Source organism: Chrysoperla carnea, chromosome 1 (assembly GCF_905475395.1).
Source record: "Chrysoperla carnea chromosome 1, inChrCarn1.1, whole genome shotgun sequence".
Taxonomy (NCBI): Eukaryota; Metazoa; Arthropoda; class Insecta; order Neuroptera; family Chrysopidae; genus Chrysoperla; species Chrysoperla carnea.
In genome coordinates this window covers 30,600,644-30,627,618 of record NC_058337.1, presented here as the reverse complement: position 1 = coordinate 30,627,618, position 26,975 = coordinate 30,600,644, and the positions used below count along the sequence as shown (strand labels likewise).

Below are 26,975 nucleotides of genomic sequence, written 5' to 3'. Positions count from 1 at the left end.
ACTAAAAATTGAAAACTATACTTATACTTTAGCTGTGTAAAACAAGCCCTGCGAGTTTTTTAAAAGAAGGGTAAGTGATATCAAGAGAGGTGGTGGCTATAAAGCGATGGTTTTTACTTTTAAGCCCAGTGAAACGGGCTTGGAGTAACAAGCTAGTGATAGTATAATAATATATATAATCGTTGACCTATAATCAGGATGTTATCTTAGCTTTACCTTGACCGACTTTCATATTTAGATCAAATTATTTTTCGCAGGTTTTTGGATAAATATTGAAAAAATTAGACAAATATATACCCTAAAACCAGAGAAAAATAATTTAATTTAAAAATAATCGATCATAATAGTAATAATTTTAATATTTACATTTTATTTGGTCACAACGACAACGGAATTCAAACCGTCGTCGATCACGTGACAAGAGTTAAAAAATTAAAGTTTTATGGGGTTTCTTTAGTAAATAATCCATATTTTTTTGTCATATTGCAAGAGATTTTAAAACCCATAATCCATGAATATGGTCACTAGCTTTGACCATATTTCTCATAATGTAAAATAACCTGTCCTATTTTTACTTGACTCAAACAAAATTTTATATAATAAAAGCATTGTCAAACTAACGCAACCAATTTATATATTATTAAATTGAAAATTCAATAATAATATTACTGTCATCATGATATATCTATATAATCATTCTAGACAATATATCATTGATAACAATAAATCTTTCATTTATGCTATCATCATAAAGCCTAGCTAGATATTTCTACCTAAAGCATTCTCCAAACAATTTCATTGTTCATTTACTGTTGACAATAGTTCTCATTCATCCTTCGATGAAACAGTAGGTGCATTACAAAATCATTATATGGTTAATAATTCTGCATCAAAGGTTACGGAAGATGTTCATTAGATAAGATATTTGCATATTTAAATGGGAAAGTCACCATGATAGACCTATTGTAGTTTTTCTTTAAAATATCGTGAAATTTAATTTTTTATTTTTTATCTTAAGGTTCTAGTTTTTTCATTTCTATTTTTCAACGATTATGCGTGTCATATATGTGAAAAGAAAGACACTGACAGCATAAAATAGATGATAGGTATGATTTTTGTGACTTTGGGCGCCACGTTTGACATTTTCATCAAAGTCCGCTTTATCTATATATTGTATTGTCAAGGAATCATAATCTGTTGGTCTAATCACTAAAGATAGCATGACTATTACATTTTTAATTATGTAAACAATAATAAAAAACAATTAAAAGTACATACGTAATGTCGATTTGATTTAAGTCGATTCAGACGCCATGTTTACACTTAATCTCTATTATCAACCATTCTAGAGTGCTTTAAGGAGTGTGAAGACCTACGTCCACAGTCTGGATTCTACTCTTGCTTGAGTGTTTTATAGACCTAGGTGGAGAAAAAATCTAGCAGTTCCTTTAAAAGAAATAACGCATGAACGTAGTCTTTGAATCAATATATACTTTATGGTATAAGAGATACACCACGCAAAAATTTGTGGTACGTTTGGATGTTATATATTCTTATTGAAATTAGGTAGAAATATAGTAGTCATGGCACTTGAGAGCGGTAGGATTTACTGTGCATTTCTCAATAAAGCTGCCAAAATTGCTGATTTAAAAATTAATTTTAAAACAATTGTAAATAAATATATTTTCATATCTCCTTAACAATATAAATAATAGTTGATAATCCTTGTTTAGTCAATTTCATTGTGACTCTCAGAAACCAGTGTATGTGAGACAGTTCATTGATAATAATGTCACATATATGACTTCTAAGCTAAGCTGTGAAAGAGAAGTAGTTCATCACATTCCATCAGAATATCACAAATTTTATAATCAGATTACTAAATGACCCACCATAGAAACAGAAACTATAAAGAATATGCTCCGTTACAAAAAATAATTGTATTAAAAAAACTAATATTGAGGTGTTTATATCAATAAAATCCAGTGTTTTATAAAAATAATGTAGTTTCTTATTTAAATATTCTTGTAAATTTTGGGAAGGGCACAAGTCCAACACGTTATTTGGACATTTTCTGTCACTTCCCATAAATAAAAATACAAAAAAGAACTCAGGCGCTATTGTGTTAGAAAAGACCTATTTTCCATAAACTTCAATAGCTTTTTATTCAACAGAAAGTTTTTATGTCTTCTGTAAAATTTAATCTGCTGGACATGCCTGCTGTCTCAGGTTTAAGACGTAATTCATCCCTACCTAAGCTCAATAAGGAAGGGTAGGTTAGGTTAGGTTATATTGGCTTTCCACCAAGGACACACTTAGGCTATAGAGCCCATTGTGATACCACCATATGCGTTTTACCACCTTTCCGCTGATAATTTCATTTATCAGCTCCTCAATTTCAGAGGCTGAGTGCATCTCTTTCATGCATATTAAATGGAGTACACCAGCTCATCACAATTATTACCCTAAGCATACCGCGAACGGAATTGGCTACACCTTACCCAACTGAGCTAATAGGGCGTCAATAAGAAAAGAAATATCTGAAAGTCAGTTGTATTTAAATATATTCCCGCCAGCTCTCGATACCATTATGTTTTTAAAAAAAGATAATATATTTAAAGGTACATTTTAGTCTCTGAAGAGCATTTATGAATAATAATAGTCTATACTTAATTTTTATTACACGTATGTCATAATTATTATTTTATCTAACAAAAAAGATACTTCTTTTTACAACTTATGAAATGTGCCTATGTCACTTTAGAATACGCTTATGCAAAAAAAAATAAAGATTTCAAAACATTTTCCAAGAAGGGGTTTTATACAATGACACATCACATAAAACAACATTTTGTGCCATTACCAGTTGGTAATTATTTATACAATGCATATGAAATATATCAAAGTATACTAAGTTTAGTCACAAGTTCGTAACGCTCAAAAATATTCATGCCACGAACAAAATTTTGGTATAGGTGTTCATAAAATCAACTAATTAGCCCATTTTCGGTTGTCTGTCTGTCTGTCTGTCTGTCGTCTGTCTGTCGTCTCTCCGTTTGTCATCACGATAACTCAAAAACGAAAAAAGATATCAAGTTGAAATTTTTACTGCGTGCTCAGGACATAAAAAGTGAGGTCAAGTTCATTAATGAGCAACATGGGTCAATGGGGTCATATATCCGTAGGACCCATCTTGTAAACAGTTAGAGATAGAACAAAAGTTTATGTAAAAAATGTTCCTTATAAAAAAAAAACAACTTTTGTTCAAAACAGTTTTTTGTAAACATTACTGTTCACCCACGAGGGCGAAAATTAGATGCAAATTTTATAGTATGCATTATATGGGAATATCAGTTATGAATATGTGGGTGGCTATCTAAAAGTGAATATCTTTCTTTACTTACGTGTCGTCAAAAAACAAACGATCACGTCATCAACACTGTCTCTACATGGTATTTCAATTATTAACTAAGTCAATTGTTTGTTTTCACTTGTTTTACTACATTTAAGAACGGTAATATATGTCAAATGTTATGATCTGATAGCATAGTCTGTATCTATAACAATCGAAAACTAGGTACAGTTTTAAATGCTAATTAAGTGCTTGCGTAGTTGGCTTTGTTTCGTTTTTATTCCATTGTTGTCAGAAATAATGTTTATTTACATTTGTCTGACAAATAATACGCCTTTTGTGTCGGCTGTTGTCGTATGTTGTCATCAAGGGATTTACCAATGCACAAAACTAAAAAAAATAGGATTTTTAATTTAGAACCTAATATATTGTTAATAGTTTTGAAAAATAAGAGTCGAGTTACAATAAACTTGGAAACGTAATTATCGAAGATAACGAATGAGAACTAGAGCATATTTCGAAATAAATTTTGATTTTTGCCCCAATTTTCTAGATCAGTTTTTTGTATTTTATAAATATGTATTTCGACTACCAAGTAGTCATCATCAGTATAATTTAGCTAATCGTATTACTCTTATAATGTATGTTACTCGTTGCTTATTTGGTGGTAGACTGCACAGTCCGCCACTCTACTTGGTAGTCGAAATACGTATTAATAAAATACAAAAAACTGATCTAGAAAATTGGGAGAAAAAATCGAGTACTGTGGCCTGTGATAAAGACCGATAAATATTTTCAGTTATTGAAATACTAGATAATAATGTACGTATTACATCTACAGTAATTACAGGAAGACGTGCAGTTTGGTTAAACCTTAAAAAGTGGAAAATTGCAGAAGATTACTGCAGTGCTACGAGATAGAAAATATATTGCCAACACTGGAAAATCAACTTTCGTCATAATGGTATACAGTTTTCTATTGAATCACAAAAATAATTATTTCATGAATTTTGCACGACAATATTTTAAACCAAAGGATTAAGGCAAAACTAATACTTAGGATAATCACGATAGCAGAATGAGTCAACGATCTTTTTGTGGAAATACCTCTTAAAAACGTATATGTTAGGTCTTGGATTTATTTTAATTTTTTAACGTCATTGACGGGTTCTAAATCAAAAATTATTTCTTTCTTATCAAATATTATAAGAACAAATTAGTTTTACTGTTTCGGAATTAAAAAATCATGTTGATTAATTGATTAAAGTAGGATTCTATTAAAACTTGTAGCATCTTTCTAATTATTGAAAGTTTTAAATAAAAACCTCAACGTGTTTTAGTTTGAAAAAGAAAATAAAGTGTATTTGTCACTCGTCAGAGATAAGACATGAATTATGAATTTTCATCAACTATTTTGATATTCAAATGACATGTTTATAATTACCTTAAACAAATTATCAAAATACAAATTCCATTTTAAAATGTCAGATGTCAACACATAAAATGTAAAAAAATAAAATCTAACAACAACAAAAAATTGGCTCTTACGAAAACTTCACAACACACGCTTTTGAAAAGAAATAAACTTTTAAGGAAAACAAACTTAATAATGTACAAAAAAAACAGCCATTAATATTTACATTTTGTCACAAAAAAAGAAGTTTATTTTTTACGAAATTGTAAAATAAATAATAAAAGTTGTTCTGAATTAAATTAAATTTACCTATTCTTATACAACAAAGTTTTTTTTACTACTAACCAATCAATACTTATTTTTAAATTTTCATTCTATCATCCTTAAATTCGAATATTCGTACATCCAGTTTAGCCTTTCTCTTTCTGAACCAAGAATGTGAAAGTTGTGGTATTCCAAACATAGAAGCTTTTAATATTTGCCAGAATTATCAATATCTCCGAAAATTTTTATGTTATAGTGTGGGCCCCAAAAATATTTATGTTATAGGGTGGACCGCCTTGTGTTTTCTTTTTGAATCGTAGCTTATTTCGACACTAACAGTTATTTTTTACGAAAAAGTCAGTATGATACCTCCGTGGAATGAAATGAATCGTTTTACGCTTGAAAGCTCCGTTCCTCGTTTAGTAAGTCAGTGCAGTATAGCTCAAACAGGGCACATTTTGAAAGAAAATTTTGGCCGAAATGAGGCACTCACCAATTAAAGTTCGTGAGGCGGACATGCTGTAGTCGAAAGTACGCTAATTAATCGGTCTTAGAACAGCCCGAAATAGTTTAAGATTTTGCTCGACAAAACGGCCGCGTCTGGTACTCGTATAACTCACACTCGCACCCATCGAGAAGCCAATGTACCCCTACAGAGTGATTGTTTGTTACGAATTGTGGAAAGGTGGCATCATTGGGCCATTTTTCTTCGAGAATTCACCAAAAATTTGATCGTTAGAAAGTTATTTCGATATTTTCTTCATTAATTTCTAGAACTAGGTATCTTGACTGCTAATAAAAAAATGTTACTAGCAATTTTTTAAAAACACAAGAAATTCTTGAAAAAATCAAACTTGTTAAAACGAAAATGGAAGTTATCTATCGCCTATCTAATCCATGTTTATCAGTGCAAGAAGTTAACCGCGACATCAAAATTTGTGCTGTCTGTAATTACTCACATTTCTAATGGATTCACGTTTTAAAGCGAGGACAATGTGAAAACACCATTTTTATAATGATGTCTATATGAAGGCTTATCTTTAAGTTCGTTTGTATTTTTCGTTCAGGATTTCTTGTGAATGAAAAGTAAGTGGCATGGGCGTCAGGTGCATACTGGTCCTCGATATCCACAATAATTTTGATGAATGAAATATAAATTATGCTTACAAAGATAATTTAGTATCCGTCTCTATACCATACCAACATTGTGTTAAACGCCATGCATTTCTCACCGTATATAGTAAAGCTATAGAAAACTTTTTCATATATATTGAGGAACATTTCATTTTATAAATTTGTATAATTTAGGACTTATTGCATAAAAATCGCGTGTTTAATCTTTAAGCTTCACATCTTTGTTATTGATAAATGGTAAGTAATTAGGTGGTCTAAATTGGAACTACTGAAAAAGCTCCACATCCTGTTTAATAGTACAAATTTTAATCGCCAGTTGGCGTGTTGCAACTCCCAATATTATACTATTTTTAGACGTTATGAAAAGTTATTTTCAGCAAATAGAAAGTTGATGTGGAATACAAGAGTTGAACTCATACGAACAGCTTAGGAAATTGTACAGCCCAGCCGTTATTTTTTAACAAGTATTGCTCAGTTAACTGTCAAATGAAAACTGTTGAGTAATAATAATATCATGTATATAAATGATAGTAACAAATAAAGTTTTTGTTTGTTTTATGTATGATAAAAGTTTTTTGTATTAATGTACAACAACAATTCTTTTCAATGTTTTAAATAATTATTATTATGTTTGTATATGTGTTATGTATATACATATAGACATATTTGTGTTAGTTTTATTAAAAACCTCAAATATATTCAAATCTTTTTGAGACCGTCATTAACAACTTTATATATATTTATTTACATAGAAAACATTGTGTTTAACTGTCATATATAAATTATCTATAATAACAATAGGTTGGTTGTATGAATGCCCTTTAAATGTACTTCAAATTTTTGCGTATTATGTATTTTAATATGCTAAATTAGAATGATGTAAATATCTGATACAATATTATCTAGAATATTTCATAATAAAGTATATTATTTGAATAACTTCTTTCGTTGTAGATTTTCGCCGTTTCGTTTTTCGACTATAATGATACTTTTAACTCATTGTTAAGGAAATTCTGTCATAACTATCATCGCGATCAGCAATTTTTTTCTTCCAAATGACCTCACTATCGTGTGATATTTTGTTCCCTCTTTTATTCTGGTACTTTTTACATGGTACTTTCTTGTTTAATTAGCTAAAGAATAAAAAAAAATCTGACCGCATTTCCACGTCTGATTTCCCACGTCAAAATAATTTGTCATTTAATCCCCACTAACGCCATCTTGATAATTTTTTTTAATATTAAAGATTTGAAGCATGTATTTTAAATATAAATTGAGACAATCGGAAATTAAAAATTATTAATTATGAATAACTAATTACACATTAATTATTTCAGTGGAGCAATTGTGTATTTTGAAGGAGCATTTTAGGAGCAATTTTTTGATAATAACAATAATGTTTTTAAATATTAATGATTAAAATATGAAAATGTAAATGAAAATTATTGGAAATTCAAATTTTTTAATCATGATTAACTAATAAACTATTATTTATTTAAGTGGAGCAATTGTATATAGGTACTGAAGGAGCATTTCAGCTAACTATACTAACCACATAAACGGTAGGAAATACGATTATAAAGTTTTGAAACTCTTTGTTTGCATATAAATTTTCGATTCCAAAACTGTATGTATGAAGGTTATGTATGAGTATTTTAAATACGATTTTTCGTTTGTCTAATTTGTCAGTTGTTTCTCGAATATATTGTTTATACTATAAAAGTATGTTTGTTGTTGGGGTTTGTTTGACACAACATAAAATGACATAAAAGATTATGTACATCCTTTTATATGTGTGTGAGTGGGTATAAGTTCAAGGGATGTTTTTTTGTTAAAAAAATAAAAAAACAAAACACAGTAACATATTTTTATTCCATAGCACATTTTCATATTTATGTTCTTTTAATGTATTTATTTGTTGAATAAATCTAAAACAACAATTTCCGAGGTATTCGGTATATATCTAGTTTTCGAAATTTTAGCGGTAGTAAATGATTTTAAATTTAAAACGTTGTTCATAAAAATATTACGCTAAATTTTGAACCGATTATTTTTAATATCTTTCTTTCAAAATTAAAAAAAAAAAAGAAGCTATTCATGTGAGTGTCGTTTTTTTTTTCACTAAAATTTCGGAAATTCATAATGATTCTGGCTAGTACAGTTTTAAAAACTTGTCTTAAAAGAAACGAAAACGCCCAAAGAAAAAAATTCATTTTAATTAATTTGTAGTTAATTATACATAGCTTTAAATTCTTGGTGAAGTTCAATATTATTAATGATAAAGAATTGAAATAAAATAAAAAATCGATTATTTTTGTTTATTATTATTCAGAAACCCTATTGGAGTAATTATTTTTAGTTTATTTTAGAATAAATTTATAATTCACGAAAGTTAACGAAGACGATGTTTAAATAGCATCATCCATTACTTTAATTAAACTTACATTACAACTCGAATTGGTGTATTTAGGCCAAATGAACTATAAAAATTTTTACTTACTGTAAAATTACTAGTAAGTAATAAGTAATTTTTTAGCTTTTCGTAATTACTGATAATAAGCTTAACAAGTAAAAACAAACAATTGACTGAGTTTATTGTTGAAAAACCATGTATACACAGTGTTGATTACATTGCCACATTACACAAACATACGTGTCACACATACATAACTTATATTCCCATATAATACATATTATACAATTTGCGCCCTCACGGGTAAACAGTGATGCTTACAAAAAAATGTTCCCAACAAAAGTTGTTTATTTTTTATAAGGAAAATTTTTTGCGTTTAAACTTTTGATCTTTCTCTTACAGTTTACAAGATAGGTCCTACGGGCCAAGATCCAATTGATCTATGTTCCTCATTTACTAACTGGACATTTCATCTTAATATCTTTTTATCTTTTTGAGTTATCGTATTAACAGACGGACAGACATACTGACAACCGGAAATGGACCAATTAGATGATTTTATGAACACGTATATCAAAATTTTGTTCGTAGCCTCGATATTTGTAAGCGTTACAAACTTGGGACTAAACTTAGTATATATATATATATATTAAAAATATGCATGGTTCACAAACCGAAATATAAAATTTAGGTAATTTTAATTTTAGATTTTCGTCTCAAAAATAAATTAAATGATTTCTCCAGTAATGTTGATTCTTGATTAACACACAAAAAAAAATAGAAAACAAATTAATGGCGTCTACATGTTTTTTTAAAATGAAACTCGTTAGTGAAGGTGTACAAAAATTTAATCTAATAAAATTAAACTATATAGTCTTATTTAGATAACGAAAACCAAAATTACCTCATTTATATAAAGAATACCTACATATTGTACCAACTATGTTTTAATATAATCGTTGAAATTATCAGACCTCAATATACGTAAATGTGTTTGTTATTCATAACGACAAATGTGTTTCTTGAACGTCTCAAGAGTATTATAGACAATGTGGAATAATTTTCTTCTATTGACTGCCTTTATTTCATGTCAATAAATGGATTTTTTTTACATATTTTTATATTTACGTTACCAGTTATATATAACTAGATTGATACCCACCCGCTTCACTGGGCTTAAAAGTAAAAACGACCGCTTTATAGCCTCCACTCTCTCTCTTGATATACACTATTTTCAAATTTGTTAAATGTAAAATAGTCATAATTCATTGAGCATATCAGAATAGTTGAATTATTTTAAATTTTTACAGATTTCTTTCATTTATGCTTCAAAATGGTTCAAAAGATCTATAATCATCATTTTGAACCATAAATTAAAGATTTCTATAAAAATTAACAAAATGGTAAATGTCAAATTAAATTTTAATTTAAAATTTTTTTTTCAAATATATCTTTATAAATTATAATTCATGTGATTTCTGATATATCAGTTATTGAGAATCCAGAATAACTACACGTCAGTTATGGAATTATGGCGCAACTTTGAAAATACAGTTTCAAATTGATCGAACAATTTCCATGAGAAAAAAGTTTGGGACAAACACAAACATATATAGTGTGTCCCCGGATAGAGGTAACTATACTTGTAAATTTCCTTATTTTGCATTTTAAGAAAAAAAGTTATTCTTTATGAGAAGTTTTGCTTATTCTGAAAAGTATGTAGGTATATTTAAAAATTTTTTATTAACGCAACAATAATATTTGTTTAAATCTATAATTGATCACTTCCATACCCAAAGACTAAACACGAAAGAGTTTATTCCATTTTTTCAAAAACTGATCGATTCCACTATATTCCAGTTCAGTAAACCATCGGAGACAATATATCTACACAACCCGCTCAAACATTAAAAATAATTGGATTTTTTTTACATTTAAAATAATAAAAGGCTCGTTTCAGAAAAAAAACAGTTATTTGAATCTTATGCTGGCCTTCCACTAAACGGACAAACAAAAACAAAACACAAACACAAATAATAACTGTACTTTCAAATTATTATTTTTGGTTTTTTAAATTATTGTTTTTAGTTTGTTCCAATTTAATTTTTGTTTTTCACGTTCTAGAAAACACAAAACACAACATAAACTCAACTGTCCTTTTAGTGGAAAACCATCTTTACTTAAGTGTTTCTAGAAACTTAACCTAATTTCTTAGTTTTATTCTGTGTACTTGACGTATGCAGAAGTAAACGAAAATAGTAGTTTATTCTTAAAGCAATCTTAATCTTGACATTGGTGGAGCTTAAAGAAATTCAATTTAAATGTCATTTTTCTTTTCGAATAAAATCCATTGAAATGATTTACAATAATTAAAAAGTTGGAAAAAAAATGGCAACGAACCCAACTTCTCCTGTGTAATTACAATAATGCACATAATCCCTATGGATGTACGGCCAGATTCGTCATGAATCTTTCAATACGTATTCAATAAGATGTGTTTCAAATTACGAAATGAAATATTGCAAACGTCTCTTTACTTTTTATTTGGCCTGCAGGCTTACTGCTATAGTCTACCATCTGCAAAGTTTTATTTCCAAATAAAGCATTGGGGTCTGAGCAATCTCTATCAAATCGTTGAATCAGGTACACAATTGAATTGAATACTTCAAGGGTTCTACCGGATATTATTGAATAGTTTGAATTGGAACTTGAACTATCATAAGTCAAGTAAGTAGTAGCGCGAAGGACCTTGCCTGCGTAACTACTGAAGTCATCTCTTTGCCGTCAGGATCAACCTGAAAAGGTGGGTATCACAATGTAGAAAGAAACAATTGACCATCTATTGAGTCGTTGCTCAGTACTTGAAAGCCGGCGTTCTAAAATTACGACCAAGGTTTTAATCTCCCGGAAATAATCTGGAGGTACTCCGTAAATGGATATAGAGTAAAATTTAATCTTTGCTAGGACTGAAAAAACTTTTTTGCTTGGGGCAAAAATTCAAAAGAGGTCATGGGATTTTTTTTATGGGGCAACAAAATGAGGTTCATGCAGAGTGAGTGCCGATACTGCCGGATAAACCATTCAATCTAACTTTACTTATCGTATGTAGTAGGGTGCGCTTAAATAAGCGATTTTTTACAAAGAATATAAGCAGGCTTAAAAGTAAAAACCACCGCTTTATAGCCTCCACCATCACTCGATGTACACGGTTTTCAATTTTGTTAAATGTAAAATAGTCATAATTCATTGAGTATATCAGAATAGTAGAATAGTAGGCCATGATTTGCTTGACATTTATTTTAAAGTTTTACAGAATTCTTTAATTTATGGTTCCAATTGTCATAGATCTATTCCATTTTTCATCATAATTAGGAACCATAAATTAAAGATTTCTGTAAAAATTTAAATAAAAGGTCCGAAACATCGGACAAGACTTCATTATATTATAAAATTGATATATTATTCTTGTAATATTTTTATTGAAAGCAGCAGCAGCATTGTAAAATTTATTTAAAAACAAGCAATGAGGAACAGGCTTAAGTATTTATTGAATTTAATATAATATTTAGAAAGATGTAGTTTGGTAACGGTGTGGTTAAGCAAAGATTACCAAGTTACAAAAGTTACTTAAAAAGACATTTTAAATAATATTTTATCAATTTTGGGTAGAGTTGATTTGACCACATTTGACGATTTCATTCCCTCCAGCTCCATGGCTCCAGGGGAAAGGGTCCCAGAGGGTAGTTATATCAAACCTATGACCATCTTGATATAAACGCTGATACGAAGTTTCACTGCTGTTCTCTCAGCTTCTCCCTAAAAAATCCCATTTTCCTGTATTTTGAAATGTTTTCCCTAGGGTGTGGCATTCTCGAATTTTCCCGGATATGTGGCTTATACCAATCCTAGGAACACCTTATGGTTTACCCTTGTGCCAAGTTTAATTGAAATCGTTAGAGCCATTTTTGAGAAAAGCCCAAGAAAAAGGTTCTCCCAAAGGTGTGGGCCTTCTCGAATTTTCCTGGATATGTAGCCTATACCAATCCTAGGAACACCTTAAGTCTAGCCTTGCGTCAAGTTTAATCGAAATCGTAAGAGCCATTTTTGAGAAAATCCCAAAAAAAAGGTTTTCCCTAGGGTGTGGGCTTATTCGAACTTTCCCGGATATGTGGGTTATACCAATCCTAGGAACACCTTAAAGTCTAGCATTGTGCCCAGTTTAATTGAAATCGTTTGAGTCGTCTTTGAGAAAACCCAAAAAAAAGTTATTCGCAAGAGTGAGGGCCTTCTCAAATTTTCCCGGATATGTGGCTTATACCAATCCTAGGAACACCTTAAGGTCTAGCCTTGTGCCCAGTTTAATCGAAATCGTTTGAGCCGTTTTTGTGAAAACCCCAAAAAAAAGTTTTTCCCGAGGATGTGGGCCTTCTCGAATTTTCCCGGATATGTGGCTTATACCAATCCTAGGAACACCTTAAGGTCTAGCCTTGTGCTCAGTTTAATCGAAATCGTTAGAGTCGTTTTTGAGAAAACCCCGAAAATCATATTTTGGCCTAGAGGGAAGTACCCTTCAAAAAAGGCCTAGGGAAAAAATGAAAAAATCGTCTGCAATTATGACCAAACTGAACCTATGTACCGAGTTTGAAAAAAACCGGTTGAAAATTGAAGGCTCCAGCTTGGTAACAGACATACCGACATACCGACGGACGCAACATTTTTTAAAAACCACTTTTTTTTGGAATCAGGGACCCTCAAAACGTGTATTTCTGTTGAAACCCAAATATCGATTTTTTGTTCGATCCAAAATGGTAAATATCAAATTAAATTAAATTTTGTTATTTTTAATAGATCTTTATAAATTATAGTTTATGTGTTATTCTGATATATCAGCTATATTGCTGTAGAGCTTCCTTAAAAACCATTTGCTAGTTTTAGCGTGAAAGCGTAACAAACAAACAAACAAACAAACATGCTTACTTTCAGATTTATAATATATAGGGATAGGGATACCATACATGTATTAATTCTTACACTTTTTAACACATCATCTATGTCACTTCATTCATTAATTTGTTATTTGTGCATAAAATTTCGTAAAATATTATTTTAAGTTTCAAAAATAATCTATATTTTTTCTCATTTTTGTCTACTGAATCCTGCAAAGAAAAAAATAGAAAAAGTTCAAAAAAACATATAGTTGGGTGAAAAAATAAAAAGTATAGTAAGTACTAGAACTAGTGTGGAAAGTTTACATAATACCCTCGAGTATTTTCTCTGTCAAATCAACATTTAGAAAAGAATTGTGCTATACAGTTATCAAGTTTTTCTTTTTTCCATAAATCTTTTCTTATTCACTTCTAGCATCTGATTTCTATAGACTTAAAAAATTTAAGTAATTAGTATAAGGTGAGGCATCTTTTGGAAAAAAAAGTATATTAAATACAAATGCAACAAATATTCCTCAATGATTAAGTACCTACCAACTTTATTTTGAAGAGTAAATCTTCAGACTAGGAATTTTTTCAAATAGAAACTTTTGCTAGATTTGCAGAAGCCCGGTCTATATCGTACATGTAGCCAGTTAGCTATCCATTTTAATTGCACCCTTCAAGGCTTAAATTATATCTGGCTGATGCGCATAGTATTTGTACTTTTTTTTAGTATTTGGCCACTGAAAATAATTGCCCTTCAAGGATAATAAGTTTTAATGATAATGGAAGCTTTTATGGTGGGAAGAAATCAATATACATCTAAACCGGAAAATATCCAGTTAAAAAAAAAATTTCCCGATTCAGTCTGCTTCTCCAATTCTTATAAGCTGGTTTATTTCAGTTTCATCGCGTTCATCTTTATAAAAGGTTTCGTATATTTTTTAAGAGAAAGAAGTATACATTATAAGAATTAAAAATAAAAAATATTTTTCTTTTTATTCAAAAATTTTTTAAACCTTCCCATAAATAATTTCCGTAAGCCTCTTGAATAAATGAAAAGCTCTTGAATGAATATTATAAATCTATGGATACAAAATATTAACCTTATTTCAACTCCAAGTACCTACATATTTTCATCATGTTTACCCCTTTCCATCTTCAGTCCTTTCTCAACTCCATGCCATAATAAAATCTAAGTATAACTCTCATTCGCTCATTTTACAACATAAACATATATGGGAAAAAGTTGTACCTTAGATCACAATTTATAATTCTTATAATTGTATATATCATTCTTACATATAATGTATTTTTGAGAATTTTAATATTACCAGCTATCGACAAGGAATAATATTTATGTTATTAATAAATGATCAATAGTAAATATAATAAAGTAATGTACAACGTCCTTCCTTCACATCCTTCTGTAATACGAATAATCCGCATCGATTTTGCCTGAGAGCGGTCGGTAATCTCTATACTTCACCGTAAGATACAGTATCTTAAAAAGTATGTGACTGAAACGTTGTAAAGCCTTTAAGTTTTACTTATACTACTATGTCTTCAGGGAGAATAGTGTAGTTGCAGCCTACGTCTGCTTTTGTATTAACCCCCGAACTAAAAACATAGGATGTTATAAGTTTGACCGCTATGTGTGTGTGTCTGTCTGTCTGTGGCATCGTAACGTCTAAACGGATGAAACGATTTCAATTTTTTTGCTTTCGTTTGAAATGAAATTTAACGGAGAGTGTTCTTAGCTATGTTTCAAGAGCGAGTTTAGGGGCCCGTACGCGAAAATTTGTCGGGGGTTTTTTAAATTTTGTAAATTTTACTTGTTTACTCACAGTGTATTTAACTTCTTTTTTTTTTTTACTTTTATCTAACCTATACATGCCCACATTTAAAACAGGACAAAATCATTGTTTCATTAAGTACATTCATGGTGCAGGATATTGCTTAGATCCATTGTACAAGATGGTTCACCTTTAAACCTTAACTCCTCAACATTTTACATCTTTAAAACTGATATACAGGTTGAATCATTTTAATCTATTATGGCTAGTAGCTGGTATTGTTTCCCCAGGTCGCTCTAATAATCAATTTATCTCCTAAAAAGGTAAGAAATAGAATAGAATTATAAATAAGAAAGTTGATCTTCATAAGAAGCCTAATATTTCTTATTCAAAATATTTTTTCGAAAATCGTTACCTTTCAGAGGAAATGCAACTTAAATATATATTATTATTGTATTCAATCGAATGAAAACACGGTAGCTTAAGAAAATCTTGTAGGGCAAAAGTTATCAAGGACAATAAAGGTCATTCGTCTGAGCTAATAACTTTTAAACCCAGGTAAATTTTCTAGATAATTTGAAAATCAATATCAAATGACCTTGAAACTAGAATTTTAGGACAAAGTCATGCACACAAGCGATTGCCCTGATCAACTTTTTCTAAAGCATTTTCTGTAGCTGGCGTATTTTCTTTCGAATAAATTCAATAATAACGTATTTTTAAGTCACATTACTTCCGTAAGCTATTTACAATTTTCGAAAAAAAATTTTAAATAAAAATTGTTCGTTTTTTTATGAGATTCAATTTCAAGTGTTGATCTATTTTTTTCATTTCAGGATCTTAATTGACTATTAAAGCAACCCGAAGAACTAGGTTCAATCTGATGTCAGAACATAATGTCTCCTATCAAACTATGCATTTTTTGATGGAGTTAGTTTTTGATTGGTTAACTACAAAACGAGCTAGTAGCCATAATAGATTAAACTCTGTTTGTCACTAAACAATTCAATTTCTTTACTTCAAAACAGAATCACGTGGAATTATTATTCGATTTCTAAGCTTCTGATAAATCAACTATGCGTCGTGTAGTTGCTGCCTGGCAGGTAACAATATCTTAGAAACTTAAATGTGATCCATAAAGTACTTTGTCGCCGAGGTACAGAACTCTCTCATTTGTAACTATATTTGTATTTAGTTATATGGAAGCGTATCCAACCATAATCATCCATCGTATATACCAAACAGACAGTCGTATTTAATTTCCTTTTTATTTTTGTAAAAATTATTATTATTGTTAAAAACTTGGCTATTTCATCACTCATGAGAAGAAAATGAAATGAAAATACAAATAAAATTTATTTACAAAAAGAAAAAATAAAAATGTGTTCAACCACACAAAAGAAGAGCAGACCAATTTTTATAAAATTATATATCAACTTTGATTAATAGAATAACAAGCCGTGGTGAAAATGGTCTGTAGGCAGATTAATAGCTGTCTGAAATGAGGAACATATTAAAATTTTTTAAATAAAAATTATTAAAATAAAAATTTTCCAAATATATCGGACGATTTTACTAAAAAATTGGAACGGCACAGTCTGTTCTTGTTAAATATTTAGAATAAAAATGGCTCTTAATGCAAAATTTTTTTCGTAAGTACAGATCACAGAGAACTATTTATATATTCTTTAAATAACAAAGCACAAAAATCAAAACATTTTTCCATAGATAAACTAAATAAATTTGGCAGACAAATTTTAAAACAGAAATCGTTTGTTTCCTTTATGAATAACTAGCTGTTACCCGCCCGCTTTGCGTGGCGTAAAATATACCCGCTTTGCTGGGCAACATTCCCACTTGCACCCCTCCCTCCACATTTCCTCGCGTTGGATATCAGTTTTGTAATGTACACGTCATGCTCTTTTATTTGATACCCCACTTAGGTATATTTGTAAATATTCGATATTTCCTTCCCACTTTCTCGCTACACCTTTCTACCCTCCGAAGGTTAAAAAAATTTCTAAATGTAATTTAAAACATTCTGACCAAGTTTTGAACTATTAAAAGCCATAATTTAAAAATATGAATTTTTTATTCATGAACACCCCCGCAACCCCCCTTGTGGGTGGAATTTCGTAAAATCCGTTCTTAGCTGACCTCTACTTGGCAAAAGGAATATTCCTGCCAAATGTCAAGTCTCTAGGTCTTATAGTTCCAGAGATATCGTGATGAGTGACTATCTATATAGATCTATAGAAAGTCTCCTATATATATATAGATAATATTCAAGTAAAAATTTTCTCTTGCCAATTACGAAAATAAGCTATGTTTTAGTTTTCTGTGATAACATCGTTGACCGTCTTCCATTTTTTTCTGTTTAAATCGTAAAATCGGTTATTCACTAGTAAATATAAAAGAGCACTTTTTTAGCTTAATTACAATTAGTTTTTGATGTACAGATTTTGAGTGCCCAATAATGCTGTTGAGATATTAAAAAATATCTCATTCAAAACTTATTCAAATCTTGAAAAAGTAAAAATTCGATTTTTATTAATATTTTATCTCAAAAATAAGTTAGTTTGACGAAAAAAATGTTTTAAACAATTATATGAATGAACTACAGAAATTCATGGTCATTAGGCCAAAATGCACAAATAATTTTGCCTGTATTAAATCATATAAACCATGAAATTCAATTTTATCCCAACGACGGCGAGGGTTATGTGTATGTATGTTCATCTGTTCCCTTATAACTTCTAAACTAAGTACTTATCATAAGTTGGCAAATAATACTCTGTTGAAAGCGTCTTGATCGTCCGCTGGTTATCGGATATGTGACGTTTAAATCGAATAAGGTACCCTCTAGAGAACATAAAGTCATAAACTAAAAACAAATTTTAATCTAATGATAGCGTGTAAGGTATCACATGAAAGGAAGTAGTTAGCACTTTTCCAAAATATATATCCTGTTATAGTTTATCTAGGAATTATAGCCTCAAAATAATTTAAATAAAATAAATAGTTCAAAAACTCTCTTATAGCTATAAAAACAAGAAAACATTTTCATCAGAAATTGTTATGATAAGGAAAATCGTCATTACAGTCAGGGGAACTCTTTTCCGTCTTGTGGAAACTTTGATCTTAGAGGTCCCTCGAATATAATGACGATTTTATTTATCATAAAAACTTCATGAGAAAATGTTTTCGAGTTTTTATACTTTTAAGAGTTTGATTTTTCAGTCGGCGGGGCTTTAGTTTTTTGAACTTTATTGTATCTGTTTACCATTTGTTCTACTCCATCACAATTCGAATAAAAATTTTAAGGTATTGACTTTTTTTGTTATCGCGTAACAAAAGTATAGTACCGACTCACGTATTCCCATACATAAATTTTTTGAAATCATAAATAAATGTTAATTTAAGATACCTCAAAATGTAAAGATATAAAATTTTATTTCTTTTTTTGATGTGAAAACAATTACTTTTTATCAGATATTATATCAAAAGTTTTGCTTAAAGTAATAATAAAAAATATTTATTTTTCTTATTTTCACTTTTTGTTTGTTTGTTTGCAGGATGAACCACGAAACACAAAGGCTGGTGAAAAGAAAAGATGGATTCATGATCCAAACAGTAAGTTTTTTGTTTTTTATATTGTTAATCCTTAGACCAAATCTTACAGAAGGAGGCATATTCTAAATAAATAATAAATAAAAAAAGTCAAAAAATTATTTCAAATAAGTTTAAAATTACACATGTTTTTGTATCTTTTACTGAAGTTGTAGAATGCAGAACAAGTTTGATAGACACAAAGTTAGTTGGACAACTAGATCCCATGAAAACGTGACATAGTAGATTCAAGTGAAGGTATAAAGATTAATTTATGGATTCAAAACAATAAGCAGATAGCACCTGCGTACAACTTTTTATTAATTAATTTTCTTTATCAGGAATACCTAATCTGCCAACATTATTTTCAGTCAATATATTGGCAACTGTTTTTCAATTACTTTGACACACAATTTTTTAGCAGTATAAAGTTCAAAATATTCCAAAGTCTGTCAGTAGTATCCACGCTGTTAATGTCTTATCACTTAAATTAAATATTTAAGATATGCGCACCTATTTTGGTTAATTTAATAAGGCTTTCCTTGGCACTTATGACTGTAATTATAGATAGTGTTGGACAATGATGGATTAACCATTAGGCGGAGTAAGAAACTGCCTAGGGGGCTCGCATTGGCTAAAGGCTCCGGAGAAAGATCAAAAGAAAAAAGATAATTTTGTGGGGGAATCACAAGGGTGAGATCCCCAAGATGATTTTCACATGGCCTAAGGGTCCGGAAGAATTGTATCGAGTATGGACCCGTCACAGGTGTTGGATCCAGACCTCAAATTTCAGTTCTACTTACTACTAACACTTTCAGTCTAGTCACTTGCAAAAGCTATCAAACAGATAGGTTAGGTTAGGTTAGGTTAGAATGGCTGTCCTGGAGTGGGACACACTTAGACCATAGGATTCGCGTTTTCCGTTTCATATCCGTGCTGTGATACCGAGAGAGGGTTGCCCATCCCCGGCCACCACTACATTAACCCCTTGGAGCTATTTAAGAACGGACTTCAGGTCGGAGAGATCGTCAAAAAAAGGCTGGCTCAAGTGAGTCCATCTCCTCGTGGCAATATCTGAGCAGTGACAGAGAAGATGAGACATTCTTTTTGTTGAGTAATTTTAAATTTTAACTCATAATATTGAGGTTTTGATAATCCCAATGCAGTTTTCACACAGAAAGCGGTTACAAGGTGCTTACTGTCTTGCCTACTATGGCATTTATTGCAATAACAGTGCTTAATCTCACATTGGTGTCAATAATGTAAAAATCGTGTAGTATAAACACCGTACATTCTTACAATTTCTAAGTTTCAAAAGAAGCAAAACAGGATATTTGGTAGCTATGATAGCTAGGAAAATTTTTTCTCTGCATCGGATCAAAGTTTCCTTATCTAAAATGCGTAGAGCCACTTCAAGAAAAAGTCAAATATACCCACTGCAATAAAATTTATTCGACTTATTTTCAAATTTTTTTCACCCGGTGATTCTTTAATTCTCTACGAATACTTCAAAATAATGATTATTTTGAGTCGAAAACTTTAAAGAAACTATCCATTACTGTCTTCTTTGCTAGAATAAGCTTATGTTTTAAATTTTTATTTAAGGTATATAAAATATTCGTACAAAACCCATTTTTTATTTCTTTGTACTTTGTTGAATTGATTTGCAGTTTGTTTATACATTTCATTTAACAGATATTTAAACACTTTTAACATATTGTACAAGAAAAATATGGTTCCGCCTTAACTCGCCAACGGTGAAGATTGAAAGCTTTTCACATAATAAATTATTCTTTCATTTTTTTTTGCTATATGTTACAGATACGTAACAAAATTTAATTAAACTTCTATGAAAATTATCTTCATCATATCATGAAAATTTGTTTTCATTTTACGTCTACATAATAATTTGTTTTTTGTGTTTTTATATTTATTTTATCTGAACACAGTTTTCCTACACGAGAAAAGTGAACAGCTGCTTGTGTTTGCTCTCGTTTTAGTTTTTTTTATTATAAAGAGTTTTCCATTTCAAACGATAGAACTTAAAACTCAAATTAAAGAACTTGTGTATGACAGATATATTATAAAAAATTTTTTTTTTTTAATTTATAATTTGTATTTTATACCAATTTGTGTGATATATGATACTACCCAAATGTAACTTGCAGCTTCACTATACAGCGCGATTTATAAATCATGGAAAACCATCATGCAACATTAAGTTGATTGTAAACCTGCAGTATTGTAAAAAAGTTTTGGTTTATTGCACGTTTTGGCATATATGTACCAAATAATATTTTATAGTTATCAATTGGTAGCAAATTGCATTATCAATATATAATATATTTTGCGCAATTGATAGATACTTATAAATTTGATAATATAGATATCGCTCGTCAATCATCAATACTATATTTGTCTGTGTTCATCAAATGATGAATCTTCGATGAACTCATAATTAAATTAAAATTGTTTTTATATCATCGACAACCTTATATTTTTATGTTATTATTATAAACTACAAAGATTGTCTTAATAGTTTAGATAGTTTTTATCACACTATCTAGATTTTTTGATTTAGAAATATCCAATTGAAAAGGATAACCTATATGATTCAACATTTTTTCAGCCTACTTTGAACGATAAAATAATAATAAAAAGCCCGATGATATAGAAATTTTTTGTGATTTTTGAAAACTTTGTCAATCAAAAATATATTTATAAAGTTTTATTGAAATCCCCAGCATTATTCAATCCATACCAAAATTAGTGCAAGCTACTAACTGTTCACTACGTAATTTTCATTGGATCATATCGTTCATATTTATCGATAGATGAATATGATGTTCGATGATATCGAACGGAATTTATGTTGTTGGGTAATCGAAAAAATAGAATATTATGTGTATGCACCTCGCACCAAAGTAGTGGGCTACATTTAACTGGTAAAAATTCACACAAATTGTTTGTAAACTAATCTTTCAAATCATAAAAATCTCTATGTTATCTCATACGCAAGTTATTTAATTTAAATTTAAATTATATTATTTTTAATGAAAAACCTTTTACATGTTACTTCTGTTTTATAATTATCCGTCAATTTTTTAATTATAAACGTGTTTAGTTGAAATGTTAAGTAAACAATATAATATAATATGTACTTCTTCGATACCCAACTGGTCGACACGTGAGAAATTCTAGGAAAAATCTTGCTACAATTTTCTCAGAATTTTATAGTTAGAATTTAAACTGAGATTTTTTTTACTCAACATATATTGTAAGGTCAAAGCACAGTTCGACAACTCATTTTATTCACGGCAAAATTGGACGGTTTTTAGGGTTACATATAAAAACTTTTTCTTTTAAAAAAACTACCTTAGCCAGGGATTTTTGTTTCAGAGAAATTTTCAATTACTCGGCAAGTTTATAATTCAAGAAAAGATAAGGTTGAGGGAGTTTTGAATTAAAAAAGATAATTTAATAAAAAATGCAAAAGTCCTTATGTTCGCCACCAGAACGAACAAGGTGTTTGTCGTGAATCATACTTAAAATTCCAAGTTTCAAGATGTAAGACACATCTTGCTTTATTCACTTTCGGGAAAAATGAATTTGGCATTTGTTATTCAATTCTCTTATCTGAATATCTTTTATTTGAATATGAATTTTCACTAATTTTGGAAGAAAATAGCTGGGCTATGAGTATTTTTGAAGAAATGTTTTTAAAGGTTTTTCCATCTCCTTTGAATAAATTTTCTTTTTTCTAAGATTTAATCTTTTTAAAATATGATTCAATTTACCTTTTTAAATTGTTTTTCCTTTTTCTAATTCAGTGTTAAATTTTCTCGATTTTTGCGTAATGTCTTAATTTCTTACTAGCCCTTTTAAAGGTTTTTTTTTTTTTTGCTTTTAATAATAATTATTTTTATGGACCATTTTGTCAGAAAGAAATTTGATTGAAGTTGCGCTTTTCAAAATATATACGTGACCGAATCCATATTTACCTACCTAGGCGAGGATGTACAAGAATAATTTTAAATTAATAAGTATTGCTAATGTTTAATTGAACTTTCCTTTAAATTCCCTTCTTAAATTATTCTTGTAGAATTTAGTGCTAAAATTTTTTTTCGTGGTGTCTTCAGGAGTTTTACTAATTTGAAAAATAATAATTTTATCCTATTTTGATAATAATAATATGTCAATGATTTGAATTTTTAGTATACTATCTACTAATTTTTTCTTATTACTGACCTTCCTTAAATGAGATAAAATCTTTATTAATTTTTACAAATTTAATAAATTTTTTTCTCATTTATATAAGAATTCCCCTACCAACCAACGCTATTACAAGTAATTCACACAAAGCAGTAATAAATGGTTGTGATATATAATTAAACATCCCCAAGAAAGATACAGTTTGTTCCAGAAGTTTTTACCCTCTCTTTAATAAGATCTTATTTTTTAGCAAAGTCAGATATAGTAAAATGTTTCAAGCAAAAATTGTTTGTTTCTAAGGGGGGTATCTCATTGGCACCTTGAATTAGATCGTGATTATAAACGAAAGTTGAAGCTCGTAATGGGTAAGAAACACGAACACTAAGACTGAAAAGTTTCTCTTTTTAAAAAGCCTTATGATTTTTGTTTGAAAAATTTTTCCAAAAATAAACAGATCGATAGAGTTGTAAAATTCAAAAAAAAAAATTAATATTTTTTGTACAGATTTTTGCGTTTAATTTTTGCCAAATCTATTTATATTTAAAAAAAAATTACGTCAAAAAATGTTAATTTTTTTGAACAAGTGAAACTTTGTAATTTAAAGCGTACTTCTACTCTCTTAACAGTAACGAAAACGAGTTGACTTTAGATTGACCTTTTAAGAAGCAATTCAAATTATTTTTAGATTTCCTTCTTTGATACGAACAATTTATGTTTGATAAATTATTCTTGGTCTACTAAACCTTAAATAAAAGATCTCATGAAAGAATGTATAAAAACTCGTGGATCATTCTGTATATAAAAATTATCTTGAAGATATCGTCTAAATAATATTTACTTAATAGTGAACTAACTAAACTCATGAATATTACTTCACACTTGTTATATTTTCCACATCCTAAATTATCGTTTTTCATTATCACTTGTTTTATTTTGCTTATTTTTCTTGACTATTATTATAAAAATAAATTGTATTTTGTATGTACCTATCTATATAGGTAAATTACTTAACCATTTTCTTTTATTTTCGTTATGAAATAAACATTTAATAATATGTGGGTGTACATGTTACCGTAAAAGTACGTATACTTATGGCGATTATCAGTTGATTAGAAGTGAATACAGAGATTCCAAGTTACCTTTGGCGAATACCACACAACTGTTCACAATATACAATAGTTAAGTAGGTGAAGTATCATGAAACGAAATTTACATTTATGGCACTATTATTCCCATGTTCTATGTATTTCTATGTATTTTTGCGAGATTCAAAATAAAATACAACTTACTCTTTTGAAAATAAAATACAACCCATGTTACTTGCTGATAATGTAGCATTTTATTGGTGGAAGAACTTTTAAAATCGGTTAAGTAGTGAACTCACTTGTGGTCAATTTTTTCCTGATCGATATCGCGCGAACCGAAAATGATATCGACTTCGATGTTGAGGTATTGCTTGAAGCGTATGAACGACCGTATTACCCGAAAAGAATTTCATAACATTCCGTGGAGTCGTTTCGAGTCGGTCGTTTTATTGATTGATTGATTTATTTATTTTTTAAAATCCATATTTTATTCTGGGAAGTTATTCGTTTGGCCATCAAGAGTCGCTCCAGATCCTACCCACGGCTTGCTGTATTTAAAGTTAAGCACCTTAAAAAATGTATAAAAAATTTGAAAAGATTTATTTGGCCTGTGTGAAGTTTAACTTAATATGTTAGAAAACGTGTTATAATGGAAATTTAATACATACCTTTAACCGTAATGTTTATAAATAAATATTAAAATTTACTATAAAACGCTGTATTTTTAACGTAATACGGCCGTTTACGGTAATACGTATACCGTATACATTTTTCGTATTCTTAATCTTAATATATATATTTCTTGTGTGCGTGTGTATGTAATTGAACTCCTCCTAGACGGCTGGACCGATTTTGATGAAATTTTTTGAGTGTGTTCGTGGAGATTCGAGAATGGTTTAGATTTACAATTTGGTCCAGTACAACTGTTTTTGAGGGCTCCGTACCAAAAAAATGAAATTTCATTAAATGGTGGGAGCGCATATAAATCATATCACATTATGTATACTATGTGTACTATGTATTTTTAATAGTATTCAGGTATTGTCAATAGGCATTTATTAGAGCCATATGCGAGCGCAGCGAGCTCTACTATCAAAGGTCAGGCCAAAGGTCGAAGGTCAGGCCACTCCAATAAATAGGAGTTAAATTGGGGTTTAGCGGGATGGGTTTAGCGGACAGGCTAAACGTAGTATAGGTATTCATGAATTGGAGTTACGTTTTTACGGGACAACGTCCGTCGGGGCCGCTAGTATATATACATTTTTCTGGTTATTATTAAAGATTGTAGATAACATGTGTTACATAAAATGTATAAGATACATTCTTCCATTTAATTTTAATTTTTTTTTTTTTAAGGAAATCACTTAATTTTTATGTAAACAAAAATTACCAATTTTACTTCATATCTTTTTTTCTTTACCTTTGCATTTATCAAAAATTATCCTGATTCATATCTGCCTGTTTCGTTTTCTGTTTTAATATTGAACTACATATTATGTGCTTCAAGTTGTAAGTGGCAGGATTTCATCAAATGGTTGATAATGTTTAATTTATGACAATTACACAAAACACTTATAGTTAGGAAAGCCTCGTTTCCTATGTACACAGTGTTGGAAATTTAGAAAGAAACACGATATTGTTGTGAACATTTTCAAATTAATTATACTTGTAAAAATAGGAAGTTTGGATTGGATGGCTTATGCAATTACAAAACCCAGCGGTATATATATATCAATGGGACTTAACTTCTATTATATCTTTTTTCTTGTCCACTAAGGAGTTTTAAACGTTCATATTTTTGTATTTCTATAGATTTTCAAAAGCCAATTTCACATTCCTATACGAATAGTAAAAGTTTTCCCTGTTAGAAATAAATAATTTCTTAATGAAAATTCTAAACACAATGTCTCCAAATTTTGGAAATTGTTTGTTTCATCAAAGTTTTTGGATTCTATAAAATCTTAATATTATTCTGAAAAATTCGAAATTCATACCATGAATTGCATGCCTCCCTGAAGAGAAAGTCAACAAATAACATTTATTACAATTTGGTTTATTACTTTTTGTCAAAATTTTGAGAAGTATTTGTATTGTCAAAGGTTTTGGATTCTCTGAAACCTTAATTTAAATTGCATATACCTTGTTGAATTTTGCAAGAAATAATATTCATTTAAACTCGGCTTTTGATTTCATTTGAAAATTGGAAAATTTTGGCAATTAATAGTTTTAAAAAAGTTTTTGGCTTATATGAAATCTTAGTTTAAATAACCATGTCTCCTTGAGACGTTCAGCAAATAACATTCATTTAAAACTCGGTTTTTGGTTTCAACAAATAATATTCATAAAACTTGGTTTTAAATTTCCCGTCAAAATATAAGGAATTATTTGTTTTATCAAATTTTTTGGATTTTATGATTATTTTATTATGATTATTTTTTGGATTATTTTATTTTCCTTGTCCTAAATTTAAATTACGATGCCTCCCTGAAATGTAAAACTTGGTTTTTCATTTTCCGTCAAAATTTGGGAATTATTTGTTTTATTATATTTTTTGTGGATTCTGTGAAACCTTAATTAAAATTTTCTTACGAAATAATTCAAAATTCATACTATTGACTGAATTTCTGAAATTTTGTTTCTTTATTAAACTTGAGTAGTTGCGTTAATTAACGCAGAATGGGCGCTAGAAAAGTATTTGAACTAATTACCTGCCAATTACAATATGTATTGCTAATAGGACATGAAAAATGATTTTATTTTAAAAGCTG

General features: G+C 29.4%; 1 protein-coding gene across 1 annotated transcript in view; it reads left to right on the top strand.

Moving 5' to 3' along the window:
• LOC123292383 (proteoglycan Cow) overlaps nt 1-26,975 on the top strand; it is a 519,906-nt gene that overhangs the window by 302,010 nt on the left and 190,921 nt on the right. The window contains exon 2 of the mRNA XM_044873060.1: nt 18,877-18,934. Within this exon, the coding sequence (XP_044728995.1) occupies nt 18,877-18,934 (58 nt within the window). The remainder of the gene's footprint in view (nt 1-18,876; nt 18,935-26,975) is intronic.